Below are 23347 nucleotides of genomic sequence, written 5' to 3'. Positions count from 1 at the left end.
TTTTAATAATGTTTTTTAATAATGTTTTTATGATAGATAAAACATTCAATTTTATTAATTTTATGATATGTATTGATCTTTGATCTTTCGATTTTTGATTGTGTGGTTAATTGAACCTTTATGTGCGGTCTAAATTCATTTGATATTTCTCAATGTTTTAGGAATTGCTGTTTATTATGATGAAAAGGTATCAAAATAATTATGGTAAATGTTATTCTAATGCTCTTTCTCTTCGTAATAAAGTACTTATTTAGGATATTAACAGTTTATATAAGGTATAATAAGGCGACAAATTTATTGCTGCAGGCCATGTAAACACACGACAAAAAAAGTATGAAAGTTTCTGTAGACGAAAAGTGTGTGGCTCAATTTTAATAAAATTTGTTATGAAAAGCCGATACTGTACACCCTTTCATACTGCTCTATCATTTGTTTAAAATTTCAAATGGTTTTATGCGAAGCTGATGGTAAAACACGTCGCGTGTTTACGATGCTTTCGCAAGCAGGCGACCGGGGAGTTTCCTGTCACTTGGAGCCGCGTGTATACAGGAATGCATTATGATGAAATACGCTGCCCACAGGATTCAGTTTCTGCATTACCCACACTTGTAAGGGAAATATTTTAGAACAGCTTTCTGTGTTCAGGCTGAGGTGAATTTTAATGTCACTTACTCACAGGGAACGTTGTAAACGGTATCGCGAGAAGAAAAAAGGACGATGAGGATTTTAAAAGAAAGGAAAGGGAAAGCCATGCAAGGAGAAGGAAGATGGCACGTGTCCAGTTACGCGTATGCCGCCAACAGGTACGAAAATCGGTGAAGAAACACACAGAGCTCAGAAGAAACTTCAGGGCTTATTAACAATTACTTCCTGTTCTACAAGTCTTGGAAGCAGAATGAACAAAAATTGTTTCTTTTTTTTTTTTCATTTTATTATACTGTATTTGGTATTTCTGATCAAGCTTTCATTCAAACTGCATTAAGCGTTGAATGTTCAGTATTTTAAAATGTTCTAGTTCATATTATATTCGCAGTTATTAGTGTGAAATGTGTGACAATTCATAAAAGCACTTCACTTTATTAAGTAGGCCACATGTCAGTATTATTGTTATGATTGGGAGGAAGGAAGCTTGTAGTTTTACGTGGCTGATAATCTTGCGATCATAAGCCATGGGACATCATCATTTACGCGAAATCCGAACCACTGGACGTGACTTTCATATTGAAAATCACACATGCCTTAACTGGGACTCTAACCCAGTTCGTCATGATGGTTGCAAGCAGCTTGGCCGCTGCGTCATCGCACCCCTTCTCCGTTATTATTTATTGCAATATTAAATATACATTTTATCATTCAGTGATCGTATTTGATGCGGAGTTTAAGGTTTATTAGCCCCGCATGCCATGTTACCATAGCACTGATTTGTGTGTGTAATCCCGGGATGCTGTCTAGTAAACATGCGGCGAGCACTTTTAACTATATTACGCAGAAATTACGCAGCTTGCACATTTTTTTTCAGAATGTACCTTTGTCCTTCTTGTAAACAATATCTTAACATTACCAATAAAAGTTACCACAATTCGCAGAATTTAGAAAATCGTACTGTAAAGGTATGTGAAGTTAATAACCTCCACAAATTTCATTGTTGTAAACATAATGCATGTGATTTTATAAAATTTTAAACGTAGCGATCGGTGTTTACATGGGACGGATTTTCAAGTATCATCTAGACGTTATTACTCATAAATCCCAATGTGTACAGATGGTAAGTCTCATATTTATGTTAAAAAGAAATGTACAAATGTAAATACGTGATGCCTGGAATTGGCCATACTCTAGCTGATGATGTCACCTAGGGGACGAAACATGTACTAGTAAGGGTAACAATATGTATTGAACAGGGGGATCCTTTAATAGAATATTTGAGTGTATTCTTAAATATTTCAACTTGATTTCAAGTCTTTACGGATGTTGTAATGGAACTATTAAAGCTTCTTACTTGTATTAAAACAAAGCATTAAAAAAAAAAAGTCACTAAGAGTGTAGACCAATGAATTATCACTAAGAGGCATCTTGTTAACAGTTGATAGCATGACTGACAGACTTGTGAGCTACAATCTGAATTATCACTAAGAGGCATCTTGTTAACAGTTGATAGTATGACTGACAGACTTGTGAGCTACAATCTGAATTATCACTAAGAGGCATCTTGTTAACAGTTGATAGCATGACTGACAGACTTGTGAGCTACAATCTGAATTATCACTAAGAGGCATCTTGTTAACAGTTGATAGCATGACTGACAGACTTGTGAGCTACAATCTGAATTATCACTAAGAGGCATCTTGTTAACAGTTGATAGCATGACTGACAGACTTGTGAGCTACAATCTGAATTATCACTAAGAGGCATCTTGTTAACAGTTGATAGCATGACTGACAGACTTGTGAGCTACAATCTGAATTATCACTAAGAGGCATCTTGTTAACAGTTGATAGCATGACTGACAGACTTGTGAGCTACAATCTGAATTATCACTAAGAGGCATCTTGTTAACAGTTGATAGAATGACTGACAGACTTGTGAGCTACAATCTGCTTGTAACAAAAGAGCATCAAACTGCAGGAGTCTGTAGTAGTCTCGCCTGCAGTACATATAGTGCAGTTGTGCCGACTATTTTATCACCATCACAAATGCTACCTGCTAGAAAGGATCATGCAATCTAATTTCAGTGCTTCAGACATTACACTTATAAAACAAAGGATTATGCTCATATTCACACAATTCTAAGGAAATAGTGCTGCTGATCCTGACAGCATAACTTATTCCTGTGATTTAGAGAGATTTCTAAAAGTTTCAAGGCCTTTTCCTGTTATCACGCAACTATGACAAGGACTCTTACACAAGTTGGATTGTTGTCTATTGATGGCTGTAGGTAACAGCCAAGTGGGGGAATCCTTGAGAGGGTCGAGGGGAATGGTGAGTGGGGGAAGAAGTAGAGTGGGCTTTTATTGTCGTTGGGTTTTGTTTTGTTCTTTGCTCTATGTTGACGAAATTATTTTCGTAAATGTTGAGTAAGGTACCTTTATTAGCAGTTTGGAGGATGGAAAGATCTTGTTCTGTTATAGAAAAAGAATGGTTTGAGTCCGACATGTGGGAGCTCATGACAGAAAATCTATTGTGCTTCTTGGCGTTTGTGTGTTCCTTGTAAGAATAAGAAAATTATGTCCCATTTGGTCTTGACATTGTAAGCAATTTATTTTGTATAGTATACTCCAGAGTTCATGTATTTATTATTGTTACTGTGAATAGTTTGTAATTTGATAGATTTTATTATGTAAGCTATTATTTTAATTTTTGCCTGTTTTGATGGGTGTAACTCACTCTTTACAATACTAGTTTGTTACCTGATGTTTATTCCGCCTAATCAATACATACAGTATATTTTTTACGAATAGGACTAGTTTCAGGTATTTATTTATTTATTTATGTATTCAGGATCAGCAACAGCAAAATGCCGAATTGCAAAGATCCGAGCTATGTACAATAGATATGAATCTAAAATGAAAGATATATAAATAATTACAAAGGACACAGATATAGACAATAAAAACTGTACAGTCATATAATATAATAATATTTACATAAACAGCGATATTAACAAAGAAAAATACATTTACAGTAAATACAGGAGCAGAACAGGAAAGAACAAGAAGGAAAATTAAGTTATATGAGAAATATCATGACAGAAGGAAGGAAATGTTACGAAGATGTCTAGGTTCTTGTTGATAAATAATGTATTAAACATTAAACGTACAGAAAGGGACCTTTGGGTGAGAGAAAGCCGGGAGTAAGGACTATGGAATAGGGTCTTCATTCTGGTATTACGGAGTGGGACGTGGAGGGGGAATAAGGAAACTAGATCTGGAGACCTAAATAGACCATAAGCTGCTTTGTATAGCAGCTTTAGGTCGACTACTTTTCTCAGAGTAGAAAGAGTCTTGAGTTTCAGTTTCCCAAGCACTTGGATAGTGCTTAAGTTGAGACATGCAGGGACCCTGGCTCTGACGATAGCACAGAAAAAAGATTGTACACGGTCAAGGTGGCTGAGATTTGAAGAAGCAGAAATGGACCAGACTGGAGAGTCATATTCAACAGTAGGTAAGATACAGGAAACGTAGAATGCTCTGAGGGCATTTACATCTGTGATGTCAGAAAACCTGTAGAGTAAACCAAGGAGTTACATAGCACGTGAGGTAACCCTGTTTATGTGCGAGACAAACAACAATTTACTGTCAAAATATACTCCTAAGTCTTTTTGATTGTCAACAAGAGCAATCGGTTGGTTCATTAGGTGATATTCTTGTAGGACAGGGGATTTACGAAGTGTGAACGAAATGGTGGAACACTTGGTGGGATGAGGTTTAAGACGCCATGTAGTACACCAACCTGACAGTGAATCAAGAGCATTTTGCAGTTGGATTGTATCTGTAGGAGAATCAATCTGTTTGAAGATTTTACAATCATCTGCAAAGAGAAGGATTTTACATGAATGCTGGGAAACAGTATCGACACGGTCATCAATAAACAGGGCAAAATGAAGTGGATCTAGGACACTGCCCTGCAGGACACCAGAGAGGGTGGTGGTGGGAGAAGAACTGCATCCAACAAGGACCATGCACTGTATTCTTTCTCTCAGAAAGCTATTAAGTAGAGCTAGGAGTCTCCCATGCACGTTAAACCGTTCAGAAAGTTTGTGTGCAAGAAGCACTTTATCTTCCTACCCGTTACTTGCTTGTAAATGACCCAAGCATTCATAGCTGTTAGGTCTAGGATATTGTAAAAGACATACATTGGCCACCTCCTGCATGCATCCTTGGTGATATACTTACAGCACATTTGGTCGACCACTCGGGCTTGTTTGTCATAAATTGGGTTAATCTGCACCTGGCTTTGCTGGGAAGTAATTGTTCATCGACTGTAATATTTTCACTTGGATGGTAACATTGAAAGCAGTTTTCCACGAATTTATCCTAGATTTCAGGGACAAGAACAAACCTGTTAGCTGGCAGGCGCTCAGCTCAGGTTGATTTCTCGTCGAAACTGAGGAATCTGAGAAGCTCTCGAAATCTATCTCTTGACATTGTGTCCTTCATGAATTGCTGTCCACAAGAACGCGACCATAGTTCATCCACAGACACATCTTTCGAACACAGGACACTGCGGGTATACATGATGACAATCATAGCCTCCAACTCCTCGAGCGACTTGGTCCAGTCTGTGAAGTTCTTTCTGAGTATTTGATTCTGTGTGTCGTTTCATTAGACGAAGCATCGATTCAACAAAGAGGAGATGGAGGAGACGAAGGCACTAATGGCTGAGTCGTGAACTTAGTGGTAAGAATATGTTGTGGGACCTCCCAGCTCGCTCTGGACGTTCACTGAAGCCCGCCTTCCAGGTGAAGAGTTTGAATCCAAGACCTCCCACTCAGTTCCGTCTCAGGCAACCATCTTCACTGATGAAACACCTGAGACCGAGACATTTGGGGCGAGTTCGGAAATAGATTAGCATTTTCAACTTCTCCTGTGGATAATTCATCCTCTGTCTTGTTGTTATCTTCGTCCTCACTTGTCTCTCTTGTCTCAAGCAAAAAATCACCATCTGAACCGGATAGTTCACCTTCAGACTGAACGTTTGAATTTTCTAGCATACGAGACATCTCGTCAGCAGAAAGACAATTGTAGCACGACATGCCTGTAAGAAGAACACTTTCTAAATGATGAGATGAATACAATAATCCCGCTAACTGGAACACTCATCTGACAGTAATAATGTTATTTGCTTTACGTCCCAGTAACTACTCTTTCACAGTTTTCGGAGACGCTAAGGTGCCGGAATTTTACGTGCCAGTAAATCTACAGACACGAGTCTGACGTATGTGAGCACCTTCAAATACCACTGGACGGGGCCAGTATCGAACCTGACAAGTTGGGGTTAGAAGGCCAGCGCCTCGACCGTCTGAGCCACTCAGCCCGGCTTATCTGACAGTAAGAGCTCAACAATACTAATAATAATGGCCGGATATACACTGTTGTCTGACAGTGCAAACTGCTGTAATAAGGAATATTATACAAGTGTCAAAATGACCCCTCCTGCTGTCCAGGGTTTGCCATATCAGAAATCAATGAAAATGTAAATTTTGGGGCGAAAAACGATGAAAAGTCAAGATATTTGAAGAGAAATGATACAAGAGTGCCCACGTTATTAAAGAAAAATTGAAGGTGGGTGTCATTTGGACCCCTTCTGATATTCTAGTGTTAATAGTGTTGATAGTTTGTGTGTGTTTCCTCAATATTTTGAAAGAAAATGTGTTGTTCCATCTGCTTACATCCAAAAAATTGATTGAGTTGTTGATTTCTGATTCCAATGTGAATTTAACTTATTTGTCTCTCATCATCTTCATCATCATCATCATCATCAATGTCCCACTCCAGTCGCCCGGGTGTGGTTGACAACCCTCCTCCACTCCTTTCTGTCCTTCCACTTTTCCTGCTCCATTACTTCTGCCACATCCAATCTAGCTTCTCTAATGTCCTTCAAATCTGATCCATCCACCTTCTTCTCGGTTTTCCAACTGGTCTCTTTCTCTTAACTTCTCTTTCTAATTCTCTTCTTGATACCCGTTCCTTTCCCATGCTTTTTACATGTCCGAACCATCTCAGTCTTGCTTTCTGTATGTTCTGTACTAACGGTTCTATATTTAGCTCTTCTCTGATTTTATTATTTTGGATTCTATCTCTTCTTGTCTTTTTAACCGTGTTTTTAAAAATTTAATTTCTACTGCTTGGATCTTACTACCTTATTTCTTATTAGTTAGCAGTGTTTCTAGTCTGTGTGTTACAATTGGAATGAAATACTGTTTATATAATGTTAATTTAGTTCTCTTGGGTACTTTGTCATCCCATAAAAGCTTTCTGACGTGATGATAAAATGTTGTACCTTTTCTTAGTCTGTTATTAATTTCAGGGTTGATTTCATTACTTCCACTAATAATGCTACCCAAATATGTAAACTGTTCTACATTCTCTAACTGTTCTCCATCTATGTTCACTTGGCTTCTCTTTCTTTTCCACAGTGCATGACTACAGTTTTCTTTTTACTAATTACCATTCCAAACTCCTTCAGATTTTCATTCCAAATGTCCAGTCTGCTTTGTATTTCCTTTTCTCTTCTTCCTTTCCCCAAATCACCATGTCATCTGTAAATACCAAAGCATTCACTTCCTCACTACTGAGACTCTGTTTTACACGTTTCATGATTTCATCCATCAATATAATAAACAATAATGGCGACAGTGCACTTCCTTGCTTGAAACCTTTCATTGTATAAAATGTTTCAGAGTCACCACTCCCCACTTGTACACTGCTTTTACTCTCATGATACAACATTTTTATCTTGTTAATTAATGATTTTGGTACATTTATTTTCCGTAGGCATTCCCATACATGTTTTCTCTTAACTGTATCATAAGCTTTTTCCAAATCCTAAAATTTGAAGATGATTTCCTTGTTTCTTTCCAGGTGTCTTTTCATTATCGTTCTTACTGTAAATATCAAGTCTGTTGTTGATCAATTCGGTCATCATCATCATCATCATCATCAATGACCCACTCCAGTCACCCGGGTGTGGTTAAAGTCATGATCAGTTTGGTCTAAAGCCATATTGTTCTTCTTCTAACTGTGTTTCTATTATATCCTTCAGTCTTTTGTCTATGACTTTCTCCATTATTTTTAGCCCGTGTGATAATAGAGTTATACCTCTATAATTTTCACATTTCTTCCTATTTCCTTTTTTGAACAGTGGTACAATGTTTCCTTGTTGCTAATCTTCATATGGCATTGAGGGCTAGGTATAGCCACTGTAGTCCACTGCTTCCTCCTGCCTTAATTATATCTGCATTGAATTTGTCTTTTCCACTCGCTTTACCTTCGGTCATTGCTTTCACTGCCCTTTCAAGTTCCAACCATGTTATTGGGTTCTCTTCTTTTTCTCCATCTAGTATTTCCTGTTTCTTATCTTCTTCTTCCTCTGAGCAGTCATCCTCATTATAAAGTTCTTCAAAGTATTTTGTATTTTGTGATCACCTTCGGAAGGCCCTTTCCGTCATGTACTATGGATCCATCTTCTCTCTCTAATGCCTTGATTTTTTCTTTATTACTCTCTATAATAGTTTCTGATTTCCTCGACTATCTTGCTCAATTTTGTTGGTAAACACTCCTCAACATTTCTCCGTTTCTTCCTTGATACTCGTATTTACTTGTAGTTTCAATCTTTTGTATTGCAAATGTAATCTTTCTATGATATTCTCATCCCTCTGATATGTTTTTCGCTTTTCTTTATCTATTTCTTTCTTCATCTTGTTCCTTTCATTTATTTCTTTTTTTATTTTGTCTGTCCACCACCGTGTCTCCTTTCCCTTAACTTTTGCTTTTGTTTTTCCGCATACCTCAGTTGCTGCTTCCACAAATGTCTGTTTTAAATTGTCCCACTCTTCTTCACCACTTCGTATTTCTATGTTAGACAACTTCCTTTTTGTACATTCTTGGAATGCCATTCTTTTATCCTCCTCCTCCAATTCCCAAATCCTGATCTTTGGTTTCTTCTTCAGTACAATTTTAGGGTTTATTACTTGTTTCAATTCCACAATTAATAATCTATGATCGCCTTCCATACTTTCACTGGGGATTGTCTTTGTATTCATGACGTATCTTCCCCATTCTTAGTCTGGTATTATAAAATCGATGAGTGTTCCATACTGTCCATCCCAACTATATCAGCTGATCTTATGGCTATTCCTCTTCATAAACCATGTGTTCTTTATTATCAGGTTATTTCTGATACAAAAGTCCAACAGTTTCTCTCCATCTTCATTTCTATCGCCACACCCGTGTGGGCCCAGAACATTCTCATTTTCCATTCTATCAGTTCCCACATGGGCATTCAGATCTCCCATTATCATGATCCCATCTCCAACAATATGTGTTTCCAGTTCATTGAGGAAATCATTTTCATCCATGCTACATCCTGTCTGTGGAGCATACACCTGTACTTTCTTCAGTAGTTCCTTGTTTACATGTATGTGCATTATTATAATTCTTTCATTTACATACTCAACTTCAGCTATTGGTTCAACATTCTGATCCACTATAAATCCCACTCCATTTATTTTCACTTTACTGTTACCTATCCAGTACAAGGTGTACCCCTTTCTTAGTTTCTTTATTCCTTTCCCTTTCCATTTTACTTAACTTAATCCCAGGATGTCGAGTTTTTGTCTCTCCATTAGGTCAATCAATTAATTTTCCTTCCCAGTCATTGTTAAAATATTTATTGTTCCAAATCTGGTTTTGTTCTCTGATCTATCACTTGCACGAACTTCAGCATTACCATTATACTGTGCAACTGTAGCCAGAGACTTGTCAATTCAATTTCCATTTTTAAACTTCCATCTGAGGCTTGTATTATAGTTGAAAGCAAGTACAAATTTACTCATCTGCTGACCTGCTAAGCCTAACGCATGGGTGTGTCTCATTCACTATTTGTTTCCCTTTCATTCACTATAGTGAAAACATTGTCAAAAAATCTGGCCCAGAAAAATATTCCTGTAATGTTATTGAGATTTTTGGTCTTTTCTAAGTGGTCCATGTACATTTCGGCCAGTATTCCCAAAGTGGGAGCTACCGTAGGTAGACTTTCTTGCTGGTAAAACGTGTTGTTGAAAGAAAAATAATTATTGGATAAAACGAACTTCAGAATATTTATAAACTCATAAATTTCATTTCTGCCTAATATTCTCTGTTTTAAGAAGATTATTTTGATTTAAGTTTATAGTTTTCTTAACAGGTATATTAGAGTATACAGGTATATTGAAGTTTTGTATGTTGGAGGACTATTTTTAAAATTAATAGTAAATATTTCTAATGGAAATGCCTTTCTTATGAAATTTAAGCAAATATCTTGCTAGAGGGATACTGGGATTCATGTTTATAAGTTTACAGGTTTCTTGGTCATTTAGGATGACGGATGTATTCTTCAGAACTTGTTTTAAGTTTTTTGGGGGGATATTATTGGTTGGATCTTCTTATTTTTTTTGTTTTTTGGATGTGATTTCAAAAAAATTGTTCGGTTTTCTCAATGTACTCTTGTTCCTTCGTGATTAATTCAGTAGTACGGTTTCACACTTAACACATTCCTTTTGCTTGTCCCCTGAAAAAACGTCTTAATGATGTTTTACTGCATGTATATTTACACTGATCAGCCAGAACATTATGACCACCTACCTTCTATTGAAATAAACCCGTCCAGGCGATAGCAGCGTCACCTGATGGGGAATGACTGCTAGTCAGACACACAAACGGTTCATGTAATATCAGTGAATGTGCTGTCCGTGTGCAGAATGGGGAAGGCGTGCCATCTATCTGAGTTTGACCGAGGGCAGATTGTGATGGCGCGGAGGCTCGGCACGAGCATTTCAGTAACTGCACAACTTGTCAGGTGTTCGAGGAGTGCTGTGGTGAGTGTCCTCAACAAGTGACCAAACCAAGCTGAAACCACGTCCAAACGTCGAGGGGTTGGGCGGCCACCCCTCATTACAGATGTCAGACGTCGTAGGCTGGGCAGACTGGTACAACAGGACAGGCGGCAAACTGTGGCAGACCGAGCTCGATAGCTGTAGTCGCTTAAGTGCGGCCAGTATCCAGTATTCGGAAGATAGTGGGTTTGAGCCCCACTGTCGACAGCCCTGAAGATGGTTTACTGTGGTTTCCCGTTTTCACACCAGGCAAATGCTGGGGCTGTACCTTAAATAAGGCCATGGCCGCTTCCTTCCCACTTCTAGCCCCTTCCTGTCCCATCGTCGCCATAAGACCTGTCTGTGTCGGTGTGACGTAAATAACTTGCAAAAAAAAAAAAACCTATGGCGGTTCAGACTTTAATGCTGGGCAGAGTACAAGTGTGTCTGAACACACAGTACATTGAACCTCCTAAGACTGAGCTCAATAGCTGCAGTCGCTTAAGTGCGGCCAGTATCCAGTAATTGGGAGATAGTGGGTTCGAACCCCACTGTCGGCAGCCCTAAAGATGGTTTTCTGTGGTTTCCCATTTTCACACCAGGCAGATGCTGGAGCTGTACCTTAATTAAGGCCACGGCCGATTCCTTCCCATTCCTAGGCCTTTCCTATCCCATCGTCGCCATAAGACATATCTGTGTCGGTGCGACGTAGATTCCTTCCCATTCCTAGGCCTTTCCTATCCCATCATTGCCATAAGACATATCTGTGTCGGTGCGACGTGAAGCAAAAAAAAAAAAAAGAACCTCCTAAGGATGAACCTTTGCAGCTGACGACCCATGCATGTGCCTATGTTAACACCATGACATTGGCAACTATGACTAAAATGTGTGCGTGACCATCGTCACTAGACGTTTGTGTTGTGGCAGAGCGTTGCATGGTCTGATGAATCCTGATACCTTCATCATGCCAATGGGAGGGTGCAAATGCGTCGTCTTCCAGGGGAACAGCTCCTTGATACCTATACTGCAGGACAAAGGTAAAGCTGGCGGTGGCTCAGTTATGCTCTGGGGAACATTCACGTGGGCATCTATGGGTCCAGTGGAGCTCATGCAAGGCACCATTACGGCCGAAAAGTATTGTACATTGGTTGCAGACTACGTACACCCCTTCATGACGATCATGTTTCCCAATGGCAGTGGCATTTTTCAAGATAAGGCGCCATGTCACAAGGCCATGAGTATGATATGGTTCAAGGCACGTTGTGGTGAGTTGCAGTTGATGTGCTAGCCCCCCCGACTCGCCACATCGTAATCCGATCGAACACATCTCTGATGTGATTGAACGTGGCATCAGAACTCATCACCCCCCTCCCCAGAATTTACCGAAATTAGGTGACTTGTGTATGAAGATGTGATGCCAACTCCCTCCAGCGACCTACCAAGGCGTCATTGCTTCCATGCCAAGAGGCGTCGCTGCTGTTATCCGTGCCAAAGGTGGACATACCGGCTATTATTTAGGTGATCATAATGTTCTGGCTGATCAGTGTATGTATACATATGTATGTACAAGACTGCTTTAGAACAGGATATTTCAGTAGCAGAACATGGGATTTTATCTTTGTACAAGAGGACAGTGTGAGAGGAGCAAGAACATTCTTTATAGCAGTTCATGTTCTGTTTCCAGGTTGTGCTGCTGGAAGCACTTCTGGGGTCAGTTAGAAGAGAAGTGAAGATCCTTTCATTCCGCCAGCTTGTTGTTATGCTGGCACAGGTTACTATGCTCACATCTCATGACATAACCAAAAAGAGTGCTGGACGTCTAGTTTCCAACCTTATCAACAAAGCTGAATGTGGTAAGTTTGTTTGTATTATTAAATTATGTTTTATTTTGCTATTATAATTACTGTTGATGTGCAAATAATTTCCGCACCTTGATTTTAGAAATTGAAATGTTGGAAGAAAAAGAATTGTAAATGTAAAGCTTTGTTAAGTGTTAATATTAAAAACCGTAAATACTGCAGTACAGTAAATATGTCTAATCTGCATCACCAATTTGCAAGAATAAAAAGAAATTTCTCTGGTGCAGACTGATAGCATATGTGGGAAATTCTTAATATTATCTTCATAATCGACTGGAAGTTGTCAAGTAATACTAGTTTTCCTATGAAAATGGTAGTTATTTAGTTCAGAAACGTGCACAAGTGATCCACGTCTAGCGTAATTTTGAATTTTGAATCTTGCTATATTTGTAGCTTTCAACTGTCGCATTTCTCTCATCGTCGCATATCCAAACTGTTTCTTTCCAGTCGCATATTTGCATATCAGGTTTTCAGTTTCTGAAGACTTCACTTTTTTTGTCTGTGAAAGTTTTGGCCGTTACTGTTTGTTTGAGCAGACTTTATTTTTCCTCAAGTCACGTTGGAACTCTTGTCCACATCTTACTTTCTTCCTGCAGTGCGATTACCAATTTGCTCTGCCTGTTCAGTAATGTGCAGCTGTGAATGACCTATAACAAGAATTCATGCTGACTATTCTAAATATGTAATACTGCTTAAACGCACATCATGAAAATTACGTAATACATACGTGGCACGCTCCTCACTTATGGTGGGAATAGATTTAGCAAGAGAGTGGGTGGGAAAATGCCTGTACTGATCTTGACGCTAATACAGTAATACCTGCACCCCAGATTTGGTGAAAAATATGCAGGGATTATTTGCGTATGTTGTTGCTTGAGTCATCAGTCCATAGACTGGTTTGATACATCTCTCCATGCCACCCTATCCTGTGCTAACATTTTCATTTCTATATAACACCACATTTCAAAAGCTTCTATTCTCTTTCTTTCTGAGCTAGTTATCATCCATGTTTCACTTCCATACAATGCCACACTCCAGACAAAAGTCAGACAAAAGACATTGTTCTCATTCCTATATCGATGTTTGAGGTGAACAAATTTCTTTTCTTAAGAAAGGCCTTCCTTGCTTGTGCTAGTATGCATTTTATGTCCTCCTTACTTCTACCATTATTGATTATTTTACTACCCAAGTAATAATGCTCATCTACTTCTTTTAAGACTTAATTTCCTAATCTTATATTTCCTGCATCATCTGACTTTGTTTGACTGCACTCCATTACTTTTGTTGTGGACTTATTTATTTTCATCTTATCCTTCCCCAAGACTCTGTCCATACCATTCAGCAATTTCTCCAGATATTTTGCAGAGTCAGATACAATAAAAATATCATCGGCACATCTCAGGGTTTTGATTTCCCTTCCTTGGACTTTGATTCCCTTTCCAAATTCCTCTTCGATTTCCTTTCTTCTTGCTTCCGAATTTGTCCAACTGTGGACCGCATGAAACTTAATGCTTTCTGGCCAGTCTTCTTCTTTTCTCTTTCCAGAACTTCTTCATTCGTTCACTCCTTATTTTTCTCTGCTCCTCAGATATTAGAAATTTGGGCCTGTTCTTCCACTGCTCTTCATGGAATTTGTGGTCATCTACTTGAGTTCTGAACTTCTTTCTGTGGATTATCAATTCTGGTGTTATTTTAATTTCTTCTGCGTCCTTCTTAACCTCCTCCACCCATTTTGTTGTCCTCCTCAATCCAATTATATATTTAAATATCCTTTTAGTAAGACGGTTGTCATTCATTCTGATGAGATGTCCGTAAAATTTCAGTCTTCGTTTTCGCATTGTGTCTGTGATCTTTTCGGAAGACTTGTAGAGATCCTCATTTCTCCTTTTCCTCCATGTACCATCCGTCGTTTTCTGAGGTCCACGAATTTTCCTCAGAATTTTCCTTTCCTTCTTCTCAATTTCTTTCAGTTCCCCTTTTTTATTTAAGGTAAGGCATTCTGAACCGTACAGCCCTCCGGTTTTACAACAACGTTGTAGTGTTTAATTTTGGCTTTTAGGATATTACCCTTTTATCGTACCTGTTCTGTGTCAGTCTGTAGGCCAGTCTAATTTTCTAGCTCTTTCCTTGTTTGCCTTCTTGTCTAGTCCATTAGGTTGGAGCAGTTCTCCCAAATACTTAAACTTTTCTACTCTTCTAACCTTTCCACACTTCACTTCCATGCTTTTCTCTCCCTGATGTCGGTACTCCATGTACTTCGTCTTTTCGTAGGAGACTTTGAGACCTGTTTTCTTCGCAGTGTCATGAAGAAGCTCCTGCATCCTTTGGGCATCCTCTTTGTTTTGAGCTAAGAGAGCAAGATCATCAGCAAAAGCCAGACATTTAATTTCCAAGTTTTGTCCTGTGCCCAAGATTAATTCCCTGTATGCCTGTTCTGTGTAAACATTGAAAACTAGAGGAGACAAACTGGAGCCTTGCATCACTCCTTTCTGGATTGCTGCCCCTTTTTCAAAGCCCTCGATTTTTATCACTGCAAACTGATTTTTGTATAGATCCTTTCTCGGTATCTGATCCTGATCACCTTCAGAATCTCAAACAGCTTGGTCCAATCAGCATTATGTAATGCCTTTTCTAGATCTACGAGCGCCATGTATGTGGGCTTGTCTTTCTTAATTCGGTCCTCTAAGAACTGACGTAAAGTCAGGATTGCTTCATGTGTTCCCACATTTCTTCTGAAGCCAAATTGATCTTCTCCCAACTCAGTTTCAACTTGTCTTTCCATTTTTCTGTAAATAATACGTGTTAAAATTTTGCAGACATGAGATACTAAACAAATGGTGCAGTAGTTTTCATACTTGTCATCACCGGCTTTCTTGGGAATAGGTATAACAACTTTCTGCCGAAAATTGGATGGCCCTTCTCAGTTACCATACACCTTACACACTAAATGGAATAACCTCTCCATGCTGGTTTCTCCTAAGGCAGTCTTTAATTGTGAGGGTATGTCATCAACTCCAGGTGCCTTGTTCCTACTTAGGTCTCTCAAAGGTCTGTCAAATTCTGACCTCAAAATTCTCCCATGTCATAAGCATCAACAGCCTCTTCTTTTTCCAGAACCCAATCGTCTACTTCTGTGCCTTGATACAACTGTATCATCTTTCATCTGTCATCTTTCTGACTTGTCTTCTTTCCCTAGAAGTGGTTTTCCATCTGGCCTTATAGTATTCATACACCTAGTTTTCCTTTCTCTAAATGTTTCCTTGATTTTCCTGTATGCAGCATTAACTTTCCTAGGACCATATAACCTTCAACATCCTTGCACTTTTCTTTCAGCCATTCTTCCTTAGCTGTCCTGCACTTTCTATCTTCTTCATTCTTTATTTGCCTGTATTCTTTTCTGCCCTCCTCATTTTTTGCATTCTTGTACTTTCATCATTCTTCAATCAGGTCTAGTATCTCTTGAGTTATCCATTGTTTCTTAGTTGATCTTTCCTTTCTTCCTAACTTGTCTTCAGCAGCCTTACCATTCTCATTCTTCATGACTCTCTCAATTCTTCCTTTACTGTATTTCCTTTCAGCCTTTTCATTTACTCCTTGTATTACATGCTCGTTGAAACAATCCCTCACACTCTTTTCTTTCAACTTGTCTAGCTCCCATCTCCTTTCATTCCTTCCTTTCTTCAATTTCTTCTGCTTCAGATTAGTACTGGGCATAACAGTTGCTTTTAGACAATGGTTGTCGCCGAAACCGTTGCACGCAGACAACCTTTGTATAAAATGTTTGCAAAATAACGTACTTCTACCGATTTGTATACAAATGAGGTAGTGCATAAACCGTGGCAACATCTCACGTCGTTCCTTGTACCGGCCAGCCAGTGGTGCATATCATTCTATCCAATAAAAATACAAACTGATATAAAGGAATTGAATTCATTTACATATTTCTTAGTCATACAGCATAACCATTGGGTATAATTATAAAGATTACAACGCGAGACCAAGAATGCAATTTTCCAACCACCCTGAGCTGAGAGAAAGTTGCCTTACAAAATTGATAACAGCTTTTTTTCTTTGGGAACATAAAATTCTGAAATTTATAAACAATATATAAAACATTCTATTGTATATTGTGTTAAAATTTAGATTTGATCAGATAACATGTTTTTGAGAAATACTGTACTTTCTTAAACTTGACATATGGTTGAAACATGTTTAAAAATGGGCACTTTGTGCATTCCACCTATCATAACATTTATTAAAGTATACATTTTAAACTCTGAACGTACATGACAAACGTGAAATAATGGATATTCTATAGGCCTATTAGGTATTTCATAAATAACCTCCAAACTCGAATGAACATAATAGTTTGGTCCACAGTAGGGATATAACTTTATTCACCGAGCAAGTGGCTATGCGGCTTGGGTCACGTAAGCATCAGCTTGCATTTGGGAGATAGTGGATTTGAACCCCACTGTCGGCAGCCCTGAAGATGGTTTTCCATGGTTTTTCATTTTCACACTAGGGAAATGCTGGGGTTGAACCTTAATTGAGGCCACGGTCACTTCCTTCCCACTCCTAGCACTTTCCTATCCCATCTATAAGACGTATCTGTGTCGGTGTGACGTAAACCTTTACTAATAGTTTATCCAGAGAACGAGAGGACTGTCAGTCTCCTTAAATTTAAACGATGTAACATGAAAACGAGTTAATACCATACCTACTCCCCAATGAAAAGTCTTAAAAATCTACTATAAATCATAGAAATTACAAATATTTATATCTGAATATCAACATAATTTACGAATTCATAATGAAATAATCTCAAATTTCTGTTGTACTTTCTGTGACCTACAAGTGGAATAATGCTCATATTTCTCTTCCTTCATTAAACTGTGAAAGTATTATGCCGTGATTAATACCTATATTCTTAATTGTTCGGCTGCACAGAGTACTAAATGCCATATGGACAGACAGCAAAATACCTGCAGATTGGAGCAAGGGCATTATAATTCCCCTGTTTAAGAAAGGCAGCAGGCAGAAACCCACTGACTATAGAGGATTAACACTGCTGTCTCATGGGCTAAAAATTCTAGAGAAGATCATAGAAAGGAGATTGAGAACCATCATTGAACCACAGTTAGAGGAGGAGCAATATGGAATCAGAAGTAAGAGATTAACAGTGGATCTAATTTTTAGCACCCACATGCTGATGGAAAAGGATTGGGAGAAAGGCAAGAACCTGGTCATTGTATTTCTAGATATAGAAAAGGCTTATGATAGTGTTATAAAGAGATAAGATCTGGGAGTGCCTGAGGAAAAGAAATGTGCCTGAAGGACTGGTAAGGAAAATTCAGATGTTGTACAAAGACTGTATTAGCTGTGTACAAATTGGGGAAGGTCAATCATCATGGTTTGAGTCCAAGAGTGGAATTCAGCAAGGAAGCAGTGGCCTTTGCTGATGATATCACGATTTGGGGTGAAACAGAAGAGGAAGTACAGACCAGACTCAATGTATGGAAATCCCAGTTCCAGGAATATAACCTTAACATCAGCAAGACCAAGACAGTGGTGATGGCAGTCAACAGAGAAGGGCGTCCAGCAAGTGTAAAACTAGGAGACCACCAGCTAGAGTGTGTGGATAGTTTTCCTTACCTTGGAAGTGTGATCTCCAGTGATAATTTGGTCAGAAAGGAAATTACAGAGTGCAAAAGGTATCAGAATTCTACCAACAAGTAAGAACACTTTTATGGGATGACAAGATTTCAAAACTGGCCAAACTGATGATGTTTAACAGCTATTTCATACCAATATTGACCTAGTATTGAAGCATGCACTCTCATGAAAAGAGATTCATCAACACTGCAATCATCAGAGATGAAATTTCTTAGATCCACCATCCAGAAGACCAAGATGGACAAGTTAAGAAATGAGGAGGTGAGGAAAGAATTCAGAATAAAGACATCCCTATTAGATAGAATCGGCACATCCAGACTATGGTGGTACGGGCATGTGATGAGGTTGGAGCCTATAAAAACAGCCAGAATAAATTTGGAAAGACAGGCGGAGGGGAAAGACCTGCAGGAAGAACTAAAACCTGATGCATGGACATGATAAAGGTTGATCTAGTTGCCAGAGGATGGACAGTGGATGATGTTCTCCATGACAAGTTGTATATGGACAGGAAGAAGTGGAGAGGCTCATTAACAGTACCCGGGAAACTGAAACTGTACCATGGTGATGTTCTCAGTTGTTGCTGTTGATGCTTTCACAGCCCATACTTATAGACATGATATAGGCTTTTGGGTTTATGCCATGTCAAGAAAATAAGGTGAAATTCTGTACGTTTCGTAGAGAACTTTGCTCTGCGTCATCAGAAGAAAATCTTGACTGTCCACAAGTAAAGCTTCTTAAACAATGAGCTTTGAATTTAGATGTTATAATAGAAGTGGAAAAGGTACGTTTGTTTGTCACCAGATGGCTCCCCAGATATGGTACAGCGCTAGCGTTCGAAGCGGAAGCTGACGGAACCGTCAGAATCAGTCTGCAAGAGTTACATGACATAACAGGTGTACGCACATATGAAGCTATGACATTGACATAAGCCTGGAATGAAACATCTGGTAATGAGGAACGTATGAATTTGGAAAACACCAAAACGAAATAACAATAGTGAAGGGAGAGGGTAGGGAACTGCCTACGTAAATTCTTAATGGCTGGCAACCAGGTATTACTTGATAGCCAGTGTCCCTGTTGAAAATGTTAGGATTTCTACATATTTCCACAGCTTCCCGTATAATCCTGGACCTGTAGTGTCTAGTGTGGGTAAGAGCTCGAGCATCTTGGAACATGACATCATGACCCGATGATAGAGCGTGCTCAGCTATTGCTGATTTGTCTGGCTGGTTGAGACGAATATTACGTTCATGTTTCTTGATACGAGTACCAATGGACCGGCATGTTTGGTCAATGTATACCTTACTGGAAGTACAGGGAATTTCATATACCCCAGGATGTAAAAGTGGGGACAATTTGTCCTTGGTTTTACCCAGACTGTGAGCAATTTTTGTGACTGTACCAAACACAGTTTTTATATTGTGTTTGTTGAGCACCTTGGCAATTCGATCTGTGGTGTGGTGAATGTAAGGGAGGTAGGCAGTTCCCTTCACTTTTTCCTTCTGTGGGCTTTGCTTGGTCGTTTCTCTGGGATGCAGGGCTCTATGAATGTGCAAATCGCTGTAACCATTACCCTTTAACGTAACTTTGAGTGTGTCCATCTCCACCTGGATATTTGATGGCTCACAAATTTGTCTCCCCCTCTTAGTGAGTGTCATGAGAATGCCTTGTTTTTGTGCTGGATGGTGGTGAGACTCTGCTTGAAGATAGTGATTTGCGTGGGTAGACTTACGATAGACGGTTTGTCCTAAGGAGCCGTCCGGTTTCTTTCTTACTAGAACATCCAAGAAAGGAAGGCATCCGTCTGCTCCATCTCCGTAGCGAATTTAATTGAAGGATGTTGCTGATTTAGGTGGTTTAGATATAGATGAAGTTTCTCAGGACCTTCTGTCCAGACCACAAATGTATCATCAACATACCTCCACCATATCATAGGTTTGACAACCGCCAAAGCAATAGCCTCCTCCTCAGAATGCTCCATAAAGAAATTAGCTACTACGAGCAAAAGTGGAATTCCCATAGCCACTCCGCCCATCTGTTCGTAAAAATTCCCACCCTACGAGAAATAAGTGGAAGTCATGCAGTGGTAAAATAGCTTAGTAATGTCCTCAGGGAACAGGTGTTCAATGAGAGATATGACCGAGTCAGTCGGCACTCTAGTGAACAAGGACTCCTCATTGAAACTCGCCAAAAATCCATTAGGTCGAAGGGTTATGGTTGACAGCTTGTTGACAAAATACCAAGAGTCCCTGACATATGATTCAGTAGTCCTGTGTGTGGCTGAAGCAATTTGCTTAGGTATTTAGCCAGAGTATACGTGGGAGAATCTATCGCACTAACAATAGGTCTGAGGGGAACATCTTTTTTATGGATCTTAGGAATCTAGGTGGCACTGCATTCCCCCGGGGACAGATGTTTAGCCCCCTCTTTTGGGATTGAAGATTGCTTTAAGAGCTTCACGGTGGCACGAGTGGTAGGATCACGTGAGCTCAGTCTGTAAAGAGGCTGTGGCAATATAGCCAAGATCTTATTCTTATACTCGTCAGTGTCCATAACCACTGCCGCATCACCCTTATCAACTGGGAGAATGGTCAGTTCAGAATCATTTTTTAGTTCCTTCAGAGTTCTCCTTTCGCCTCTTGTTAAATTGTGCGCGGGTACAACAGCGGACCTTATGAGTCTCGCACATTTCTGTCTTAACTCCTCAGCCTCATCTGTAGGTAGTTTGTGGATGGCTGCCTCAACGGAAGTAATTAACTGCTCAGTGGGAATTGTAGAGGCAGCGACAGTGAAATTAAGACCCCTAGCTAGAGCTGCTGTTTGGTTCTTGTCCAAGGATTTCTTGGAAAGATTGTCGAGAGTTTTACTAGCATCCAGGTTCGTCCAAGAGACCACCTGTTTCTGAGCTAGTCGGAGGAACTTAGATTTCTGTCTGCATGACACCTGGTTGAATTTGCGTTCAGCCTCTATAGCAGTAATGCGATTGAAAGATAACCACAATTCCTGCGAGAGGGTGTTGCTTAACAGCAAGTGTAAACGAAACAACTCTCGGGAGACTGAGTCCAGTTCCTTACGAGTGTAATGCACTCTCTCGATTACAAGAGCCTTGCTAGCGCATTGATGTATTCTCCTAGCTTTTGGAGTTTCACACAGTTGGGAAGAATAGACTTCTTCCTCCTTAATTTGCTGAATTTTGAAGCCTTCTTAAATGTATCCTACTCATAGAGGTTTTTAATGTTGCCGTTGATGCTTTTAGGCCCGTACTTTCTCTGCGAAATGTAAAGAATTTCACCTTATTTTCTTGACATGGCATACACCCAGAATATTGATTCTCAACTTCATGATAGCCTTCGTGAGTGTGTCTGTCATTACAGAGTCAGATTTGAAGTCATATTGTGTTATCGTATTAATTTTAAATGATAAATGTTATGGCATCTAAAAATCCATTACTTCTATTTTTCATGACTGAGTGGAGTGTAATTTAAATAACTAACAATATTGGATGGTGTGAATAAAAATAAGTCTAAGCGAGTGAGCGTGTGCTCGCTGAGTGCCTGAGTGTCTTCCTGCCGATGAGCTTCCTCTCAGTATTTGCGGTGAATAAAAATGTAGAGCGGAAGCAGGGCGTAAACTTGAGTGTCTGGAGCAGCCACGCAGTGTCACTGATCAAGGTCGTGCACTTGCCATGTATATAACACCTTAGACTGTGATAACACTTCGATGACTTCCGGGTAGTTCAGTGCTTAACATGGCAGACGACAGTGTGGAATTCCAGTCCACGTTTATCTCCATTTTAAAGGAACATACAATTATGTTTTCAAAGTCACAGTTACCGGATAAGAAGCACAAGAAAACAAGTGCAATAAATGCAGTTCATTGTGAACTACTTGTTAAATTTAACTTAAACATTTCCGCCGAACAACTGTCTGACTGATTGGCTGAATGGTCAGCACTGAGGCCTTCGATTCAGAGGGTCCCAGCTGGGTCGGGTATTTTAATCGCCTCTGATTAATTTTTCTGGCCCGGGGACTGGGTGTTTGTGTTTGTTCCAACACTTTCCTCTTCATATTCACACAACACACTACGCAACCAACCACCACAGAAACATGCAATAGTGATTATATCCCTCCTTCTAGGGTTGGCGTCAGGAAGGGCATGCGGCCGTAAAACAGGGCCAAATCCACATGTGCGACACAATTCGCACCTGCGACCTCACGTAGGTTGGAAAAGTGGTAGTATAAGAAGAAGAATTTCCGTCCAACAACTGTTGGTAAAAAATTACAAAACATGAAAACAAGACTGAAATATAAAGTAGAATTAAAGCGTACGGGAAACAAATGTGTATCATTAAAATGATGGGAGAAGCGGCTGATGAATCTGATGCAGGGGGAGAATAACTCTACCATTGGCCTTTTGAAAGGTAGGAAATCATAGCCTGAATATTATGACATTAATAAATTGAGGAAAATGATATAAGGTAAATAACAAAAATTAATGATGATGAAAATAATATATATTGACATTTGAATGCCATTTCTAAAGAGCCAGATCTGCAGGGCCAGATCTGCGGTTAAGGGCGTGCAGCTATGAGCATGCATCCGGGAGTTAGTGGGTTCGATCCCCACTGTCGGCAGTCCTGCAGATGGCTCTCTGTTGTTTCCTATTTGCACACTAGGCAAATGCTGGGGTTGTACCTTAATTAAGGCCACGCCCGCTCCCTTCCTACTCCCACGCCATTCCTATCCCATTGTCGCCATAAGATCTATCTGTGTCAGTGCGACGTAAAGCAAGTTGTATGATCTGTAGAAGTTGTCATCCCTTCGACTTCCTACAGAGGTGTCATAACTCTGCAAACATCGGAGTTCCTCCAAATTTGGGAGACATAGACAGAGCGAGGCCGTGATACATCTACACTGGTTGAATTCTTCCTTTCCATTGCAAGTGGCCTGTACATTAATGCTAGGGACGCCGTTTCTATAAATGTAGTCATTTCCATGAACATGTGGCTTCTGAATTTCTACATGAGTACAGTCTACAGTTCCGACAGCATAAGGGAAGCTAAAACGTTCTTTTCACTTAGCCCATGCTTCCTGCATCTAAGCAACATTTGTTGGAATTTATCTATCAGTCTGCTTTCATTTATGTTCATGTTAAAACCTGCAAAAATGTTTTTGACGCAGTGCTCCGAGATGCCTTCAACTTCACTCTGAAACCCAGGGTCACCAACATAACGCAAGAAGAT

At 39.5% G+C, this 23347-nt stretch overlaps 1 protein-coding gene across 1 annotated transcript in view; it reads left to right on the top strand.

The window, feature by feature from the left end:
- Positions 1 to 23347, top strand: part of Mms19 (MMS19 nucleotide excision repair protein) — a 187216-nt gene that overhangs the window by 119263 nt on the left and 44606 nt on the right. The window contains exon 14 of the mRNA XM_067135913.2: positions 12255 to 12423. Within this exon, the coding sequence (XP_066992014.2) occupies positions 12255 to 12423 (169 nt within the window). The remainder of the gene's footprint in view (positions 1 to 12254; positions 12424 to 23347) is intronic.

This window comes from Anabrus simplex, chromosome 1 (assembly GCF_040414725.1).
Source record: "Anabrus simplex isolate iqAnaSimp1 chromosome 1, ASM4041472v1, whole genome shotgun sequence".
Lineage (NCBI taxonomy): Eukaryota > Metazoa > Arthropoda > Insecta > Orthoptera > Tettigoniidae > Anabrus > Anabrus simplex.
Note: the sequence above shows the minus strand (reverse complement) of the source record. Positions and strands in the feature narration are given on the sequence as shown.